The sequence below is a fragment of the Pteropus alecto genome, unplaced genomic scaffold (assembly GCF_000325575.1).
Source record: "Pteropus alecto unplaced genomic scaffold, ASM32557v1 scaffold314, whole genome shotgun sequence".
Lineage (NCBI taxonomy): Eukaryota > Metazoa > Chordata > Mammalia > Chiroptera > Pteropodidae > Pteropus > Pteropus alecto.
In genome coordinates, this window is record NW_006435849.1 from 325,514 (window position 1) to 334,119 (window position 8,606).

At 52.7% G+C, this 8,606-nt stretch overlaps 1 protein-coding gene across 1 annotated transcript; it reads left to right on the plus strand.

Annotated features, from left to right (window-relative positions):
• The first annotated feature begins 68 nt into the window (after window positions 1-68).
• LOC102883724 (galectin-4) lies at window positions 69-8,068 on the plus strand. Its single transcript, XM_006911705.3, has 10 exons — window positions 69-1,172; window positions 1,515-1,603; window positions 2,895-3,097; window positions 5,024-5,160; window positions 6,693-6,719; window positions 6,859-6,900; window positions 7,031-7,060; window positions 7,353-7,441; window positions 7,592-7,757; window positions 7,832-8,068. The coding sequence occupies exons 1-10, from the start codon at window positions 1,128-1,130 to the stop codon at window positions 7,976-7,978; spliced, it is 975 nt and encodes a 324-aa protein (XP_006911767.1). The 5' UTR covers window positions 69-1,127; the 3' UTR covers window positions 7,979-8,068.
• The last annotated feature ends 538 nt before the right edge of the window (window positions 8,069-8,606 follow it).

The window sequence follows — 8,606 nt, forward strand, 5'->3', positions numbered from 1 at the left end:
GAGAGGATGGGGAGACAGCTTTGACCAATGGGAATAGGAGCCATTCAGAGCTGGCAGTGGACAGGCCAGGGGCAGTAGAAAGTCTGACAGGGTAGAGCAAACAAAAGTCACATGGCTATCTGGGCTCAAAGGCTGCAGGTGGTTTCCCTGCCTGCTCCAGGCTTGGGGGCAGTGGTCGCCCTGCGTGGCCCCTACTCACTGCATAGTGGGACCTGGTGCTAGTGTCTCCCCAGGGTTCCGCTGCTACCCAATCTCCAGCCAACTGCCTTGTTTCATTAAGCTTTGGATAGTCTCATCCATATATGATTCCACCCTTCTGGTTCTATGTTTGGAATGAATACAAGAGACCAAGCACTAATTTAGTGCCTTCTATATATCAAGTCCTGTTCTGAGCATTTATTAGCTTAGTGGTTCCTTTCAGGGACCCTATGGGGTTGAAACTATTAATATCCCCATTTTAAAGATGGGCAAAATGAGGTTAAGGCACTAATCCAAGATCTCACAGCCAGGAAGTAGCAGAGGCAGGATTTGAACCTAGAACTTCCGGCTGCAGAAGTCAGTGATCTAAACCACTATGTATACAATAGTCATGGTAATGGCACATAATAGGCACACAGTCAATTGAAGTCCTTTCACAGTTCCTGGAGTGTCAAGAGCACCCAGTTCCTCCCTGCTTTCACATGCTTCTGTTGCCCACCTGTCCTGGGCCACTCCTGCAGCCCTGCCTTGCCCAGTCTGCCTGGCCTCACCCTCCATCTGCTAACAAAGGGCCTGGCAGGGGTATGGGCTCTGATAAGGCGTGGGTGAGGCTGAAGTTCGCTAGCACTCCCTCTTTGCAGAAGGGCCCAGGGAAGGGGTCCCTGCCCTGCCCTAAGCCCCCCAGGCCTGGCCCAGATGATCTGGGTTCTGGCTGTTTACCACGAAGGCTGCTGAGAGAAGGGGAACCAGGGAGTGCCCTAGGAGAAGACATGAGCCTAGGGTATCCAGAAGAGGGACCTCTGTGGACCCTGCCCTGCTGGCCACTCCCTTATCTTCAGCTATAAGAGCCAGCCACCACCTGCCCTCTGCACCATTCCTCAATCCCGCAGCTCTTCTCACAGGACGAGTCGCCAGCTCAGCTTCTCAGGATGGCCTACATCCCTGCTCCCGGCTACCAGCCCGCCTACAACCCGGTGAGACAGCAGCCCAGGCCTTACTCAGCTCAGGCCCTGGCTTAGCTCCACCCGGACCCTTACACACCAGTTTACTCTCACCCCGAACTTTGGAGGCGCGTGCCAGAGCCCTGAGTCTGATTTATCTAATATCGACCCTGGGTCTCGCTTTACTCCCACCCTGTCATGCAGGCTATTTATGTCCATTCCTAACTCTCAGCCCTCATCGTCACACCCATCTCTCACCCGTTAGCTTTCCCTCCCTTGTTTAAGGGAGTGGCGAGGGAGCTTCTCCATGAGGGGTAAAGGCTGCAATAGACGGATGGCCTTCCAGGCCCCTCACGCAGCCTCTTCTGCTTACAGACTCTGCCCTACAACAAGCCCATCCCTGGTGGTCTCAGCATTGGGATGTCTGTTTACATCCAAGGAGTGGCCAGTGAACACATGAAAAGGTAAGACCCTCCCCCAGGCCAGGCTCAACTGGGAGGGGGCTACGAACAGGGGGCTTCTAGCCTCCTTACCTGCCTCCACTGCCATCCGGGTGGGGCTCTACACCACCACACCCGGTGGCCAAAGACCAGCTGTGGTCTGGGGAGTCCAGGACTTGGTGACCAGGTGGGAAGGGGGGCGGGGCTGGAGGCTAGGAGAGGTCAGGGAGGTTCATCATGAGAGGTGGTCCTCTATCTGGGTCGTTATATTGGAAATGATGGATGTGATAGCATCAATGAAGGTCACCGGCCCAGAAAGGTCTTAGATTTTTTTTTTTCCCATCCAAGTACTAACCAGGCCTGACTCTGCTTAGCTTCCGAGATCAGATGATCAGGGGCATTCAGGGTGGTTTGGCTGTAGACTAGATTTTTTTTTTCTTATGGCCTCAAAATGACGAGAATAATTTAACTGACCTCATGGGATTGTTGCTTCTTTGTTCATTGTTCCTTGCTCATTAAGTGTGCCCGCTTTGTGCCTACGCACTACAGACAGAGCAGTCTATAGGACAAAGATCCCAGCCCACACGGAGCTGACATTCTAGTGGCAGAGACAGATGAAAAAATAAATAAGTCAAATATATATCAAATGGCGATAAGTGCTGTGGAGACAAATAAGGAGGGAAAGGAGATGGGGAGTGGATGTGGTGGGGGAGGGGCGCGTCATTCTCCCTTTAAATAGAGTGGCCAGGGAAGGCCTCCCCAGGAAGGGGACATTTCAGCAAAGACCTGAAGGAGGTGAGGGTGGGAACCTGAGGTGTGTCTGAGGGAAGGGCAGTCCAGGCAGAAAGAACACCCAGCGCAAAGGCCCTGACACGGGTGTGTGCCTGCCCCGGTGGAGTTAACTTGGGGGACACTGGTGTGAAGGGAGGTGCTCTGACTTGGACGTTCACAGGGTCCCCCTGGCCGCATGTGGGGAAAGGCCAGGGAGGTGGCAAAGCCTGACTGATGTAGGGTTCCGGAGACAATGCCTGGCCCGTGGTGACGGAGGGTGAAACGCAGGAGTCCCAGTGGCAGTCTTATTTGAAATTGGAGATGGGGAGGGATCTAGTAACGAAAGGAAGTGAGCAAAGGGGAGGCGTTAGTTATCTGCCTCCTGGAAATCAGGGGGAGACCTCCCCCTCTTGTCTCGGGTCAACAGTGCCAAGGTCGCCTCGTCAGGGACCCTGGAACAGGGTGGGACAGAGCCGGCTTCCCGGAATTGGGTCCCCTGGGCTGGCAGGTGGGGCCAGAGGAACAGTTCTTCGTGTTCCGCCAGGTTCGCCGTGAACTTCACGGTGGGACAGGGCCCTGAGGCCGACATCGCCTTCCACTTCAATCCCCGCTTTGATGGCTGGGACAAGGTGGTCTTCAACACGAAGCAGGACGGCAAGTGGGGCAGCGAGGAGAAGAAAAGGAGCATGCCCTTCCGCAAGGGCGCCGCCTTCGAGCTGGTGGTCATGGTCCTGGCGGAGCACTACAATACCCCCGATATGACTAGACCTGACTTTTTTTTAAAGATGAATAAAAAAATACAACTTACCGGACATTGGTTTTTAAAACAATTTTGTCCCTCCCTCCTTCCCTTCCTCCCTCCTCTTTTCTTTTCTCTTCCCCCTCCCTTCCTACTTTACTTTCTTCTTTTCCTTCTTTCCTGACTATTAAAAAACTTATTTTATCTCCTTTTCTCATCCCCATTCGTCCACCACAGAGTGGCTTCTAATACGTTTAACGTATCTCGATAGTCTTGTTCCTTGGTGTATTTTTCCCATTTTGGAGAACTCTAAATGCACACGCTAAAGGAAGCACAGAGCACAGCGAACCCCTCATCTGCTTGGTCAGCTCCAATAGCTGTCAACTCGACGTCCCTCTGCTTTCATCCTTACCCTACATTCCCCTCCCATATGACTTAAAAGCAGCTCCTTGATATCATACAATTTAATTCATAAACATTTCAGGTTTTGTAAACACAGTCACGCTGCCATTTTCACGCCTGAGAAATTGACAGTCCTTCCTTAGTGTCGCCACATCCCGTCCGCGCTCCAGTTATCTCGTCGGCGCCACGGGAGTAGTTTTCTACAGTATGTTTGAATCAGAGTCCAAATGAGGCTCACGTATTTTTTGTGTGTTATTCAAGTGTGACCCAGGTAAGAAAAGTGCGTACCACACGTGTACAACTCACATGTTTCTTCGCAAAGAGAATGCACCCATGGAACCAGCACCTCGGTCTCGAAACAGAACCGCTCCAGCCCCAGAAGCCCCCTCACATCCCTCCCAGTCCCCTCGTGCCCAGGGGTAGCCTTTATCTTGGCTTCTCGTGGCCTGGCCCTGTTTCTGTGCCTTTGTGTTTCTGGCGCACGTATGCAGTCGGCGCTGCGCCATCCCACCCGCGGCTTTTCTCACTCATCGTCCGTGTGTCGGAGCCCCCGTGTTGCTCCGTCACACCTGGTCGGCGCCTTCTGAGGGTTGTGCAGGACTCCCGGTGTCCCTACTCTGAGTTCACTCCATCCCCGCTTCCAGCTCCCCATGAATGACACTTTCACAGACATCCTGTGCCCATTCATCCCACGCGATCCATGCGAGGAATCTCCTAGAAGGGATCTGCAGGGCTGAACAAACTGCCCGTACTCGATTTGCCCTCCTGTGGGCACAAGATTTCTAACCTCATCACTGGTGGTTAACATCATGATTTGAGGTTGGACAGACCAGGATTTGGGTCTGGGCTTTGCCACTCCCCCACGTGTGACCTTCAGCTGTTCAGTCCACCCCCTGGAGCTTTTGCTTTCTTGAACAACAGGGACGATCCCTTGTTTTGCCTCATGGAGCTGTTGAGAGACTCACCATGTTGATATCACCATGTAAAGTGCTTAGCACATAGGAAGTGCTCAGTCCTGCAGGGCTGGCTCTTGGCCATTACTTAGTGCTATAATTGGAATGTGATGACTTAAAGTATATTGAGATAGGGTTACAAAGCAAGGCTCGACACAGGATTTTCACAATGCCTTACTGGGTTTTAATCTTCCCAACAATCCCAGAGTGAGCTCCCATTTTACAAATGAAGAAACAAAGGCTCGGAGAGGTGACGTGACTTACCTGAGGGCACGCAGCCAAGACACGTCAGAGCTAGACTTCGAACCCAACTACTTGGTGCCAAAACTGGGACTCAGCCTCTCTTCTCTCCTTATCTCCATCCCCAGACTGAATTATTCTCTGCCATCCATCAATTTGTGAGCTGACTTTCAACTCCAGCTTGACCTCTGACCTAGGGACTCCAAGATCCCTGACTCTGAGATTATCCCAGCTCACCCCCAAGCCTTTAACCCCAAGTTATTAAGAACCCTGTTCTTTGCTTCCTGTCTCTACCTTCCCCAGGTCACGGGTGTTGACTCTGACTTCGTCCTGCCCTACAGGTGGTGGTAAATGGAAATCCATTCTATGAGTACGGGCACCGGCTCCCCCTACAGATGGTCACCCACCTGCAAGTAGATGGGGACCTGGAACTTCAATCAATCAACTTCATCGGAGGCCAGCCCCCCCCAAGCCAGGTGTGTGGTGTCTCCCCCTCTTAGCCGCTTCCTTCTTTAATTAATTCATTCTCACATTCGTTTATTTCCTGAGTACCTGCTCTGTGCCAGTGCCTTTCCTGGGTGATGCCATGGATCCAGAGGTGACCACGGCAGTCTACTATGTTACCAGATGCTGTTGGCCACAAGCGGTCAGGGCCGGCACGGGGGACATAGGGGAGCTTTGGGGAGTGTTAAGGAAGGGCTTTCTGGAGGAGGAGGTGTGTAAGTTGAGTCAGGAAGTGAAGATAAGGAGGAACATAAACCATAGACATAGCAAACACATTCGAACGTCTTTAGTCACCTGGGAAACACCAAGAGTCGCCGCTACGTCCACCAGAAGAGGTCCAACGAGACAGGCGCGCTGCGCTCGCTGGTGCGGCCGCAGACCGGCCACACATCCCTTCCTTGGAAAAGACCCGGCAGTGTCTGTGAAAGCTGAACAGACACGCATCCAACCCCGCTCCCAGGTCCACAAGAACAACGGCCCCGGCACACGCGCACTGGACCTGCTCAGAGAAGTCCGAACTCCAGCCCCTTGACATGTCCTCCTGCTGAGGGCTCCACGGGGGAGTGCTCTGATGATCATCGGCCCCAATTTACAGGTGTGGGACCTGAGGCGCAGAGAGCTTAAGTAACTTGGCCAAGGTCAAGGAGCTGGCAGGCGGCAGAGCCACGGGGTCTGTTTGGGCCACTCCTCTGCCTCTTCGATGAGGAAGCATCAGGAAAGTCTTCATCTGTAAGGTGGCCGAGGGCCTATGGGCTTCATTTTACTATCAGCTTCATCAATGCATTTTAAAAAGACAACCAACAATAAAGCTATTTTTAAAGGGCCTTTAGATCAGCTGGCTTAAAATGGAAGTCAAGGCAGAAAGGAGTTGATTAGAAAGAGGAGGAAACAGAGAGACAGAGTGAATAAAAGTCAGCAGAGGAAGGGAGAGGTGTTCCAAGCAGGAGGAATCACCTGTGAGAAGCTGTGGGGGAGGGAGAGCCACAGAGACATTGAGACAGAGAGAGACAGAGACTGAGAAACAGGAACAGAGAGAGACACACAGACTGAGAGAGCCGGACACAGACAAGGGAGAAGCAGGAACTTGGCTGTTCCAAGGGCTCTTTGTTGCCCCAGTGGGGGGCACTTGGTGGCTGGGGATTAGGTGAGCAGGGCTACCGCTGCATGTGCCTGAGAGAGCGTACGCCTCATCGCTTTATCTTGTGGCTTCCGGATTGAGGGGAGAATGGAGGGCTGATGAGGGTCCTGGGACAGCAGGAAGCCAGGATACGGGAGGGTACAAGAATAGAATGTACCAGGCTTGTCCTGAGGGGTGGAGTGAGAGTCACTGTGTGCTGGAGGTCCCTTAACACGGCCAGTCCCTCTCCATTAATGAGCCATCTGGGGGCCACTCTCTGACTCCAGGGCTCCCTTGAATGGTAGTAGCCCCAGGCCAAGTGTCCTTGACACCCTCAAGGCCTTAGTTCGGGGTCCCTCTCATCACTTCCTTCTTCTGTGCCCACAGACACCCATGACTATTCCAGCATACCCAGTAAGTAACTGATGGTGGATGAGGGATTTCCCCTTGAGGTGGGGGTTCAGTGGCTGAGGACATCTTGGGGCAGCCGAAGGAAGTGATGGACCCCGGAAGACCCCGCCCCCATCATGAGTCCTGCCTTCCATCTTTGCAGGGTCCTGGCCACAGCTGCCAAGCACCGCCGAGTAACCTGCCTGTAAGTAGGAAGGCCGTGTGGCCACTGGTGGCGGGGGGGGGCAAGAACTGGGGGGAGGGGGGTCATAGAGGTCAGATCCCCAGTAAAAACAATCCAGCACCTATAATCTCTCTTCTCCCTCACTTCACAGACCATGGAGGGACCACCAACCTTCAACCCGGTAAGGTGTCCTGCGTAGTTTGGGGTGCTGAGATGGGCGATTTGTGAGGATGCAGGAACCGATGGTGGTGGATAGGAGGCCCTGATCCATGTGGAGCCCTGAGAGGGGTAGGATCAGAGGGGGCAGAAGGTGTTTGGGGCAGGAGGTGGGAAGAGGTGGGATTGGAGGTCAGCGTGAGGCAGGGTACAGGGGTTGGGGACATTTCCTGGAAATACTAGGGACCCTTCTCTGAAAATTTGTACCCGCATCTGGCTTCTGAGAGATGATGGGACCGCACGTTCTCTTCCCACAGCCTGTGCCATTTATAAGGAGACTGACAGGGGGCCTCACAGCCCGAAGAACCGTCATAGTCAAGGGCTTCGTGCCACCCAGAGGCCAGAGGTACAGAACCCAGACTGAGGCGGGAATCCTCAGGCCCCTCCTCCCTCAGACCTGTGAGTCTGGTCCTCAGCCCTTTCCTCCCCCGCTGCCCCACCCCGAGGAAACAGGTGCTGGCCGCTTCTGGCTCTTCATCTCTCTCTCTGTCCCCAGCTTTGCCATCAACTTCAGGGTGGAGTCCTCAGGGGACCTGGCCCTGCACATTAACGTCCGCATGAACGAAGGCGCCGTGGTTCGAAACAGCTATCTGAATGGCTCGTGGGGATCCGAGGAGAGGAGTCTCCCCCACAACCCGTTTGGTCCTGGCCAGTTCTTTGACGTGAGTCTGGGTCTCTCTTCCCCTCCCTCCCAAGCCTCCGGCCGGGCTCTGGCCTCACACCCCCCTCCCTGCAGCTGTCCATCCGCTGTGGCAACGATCGCTTCAAGGTTTACGCCAATGGCCAGCACCTCTTCGACTACTCCCACCGCCTTTCAGCCTTCCCGAGGGTGGACGTGCTGGAGATCCAGGGTGATGTCACCTTGTCCTACGTCCAGATCTGATCTATTCCTGGCACCGTGACCCCTGGGAGCACAGAGAGAAAGACCCCATAAGACTCCCTTCTAGGCCTCTAATAAAAATGTCTGAAGGTGTCTCATGAGTGTCTGTGACTGACTCCATTCACTCCGTCACTGTCCCTCCCTTCCTTGCTTCAATCATACACTGTCCATCCAGCCATCCAGTCATCTGTCCATCCATCCTCCCATCATAATAAATCTAAGTGCCCCACCCCCACCGAGACAATGATTTTAAGGCCTTACGTGTATCAACTCATTCACTCCTCACAACAATGATTATCATCCAAAATCAAGAAGGAAGAAGGGAACGTCACTAACGTCACGACAGGAAATGCAGAGGATTACAAGGAAATATTGCGAACAAGTTTAGGCCAATGAATTAGGCAATTTAGATGAGAACAAATTCCTAGAAAGTCAGAAATGATCTAAACTGACTAGATAAGAAATAAAAAATGGTCTTTTTTCTCTATAGAAATAGTCATAATTTTTGTAGATATATTCATTACAATTTACTTGAAAATTTAAAAGACCTAGAATGTAAACTTGAAACTAATTAAAATTAAAAAAATTTTTTTTAAAGTCCTAGAGCAGTTAAAACAATTTTGAAAAGAAT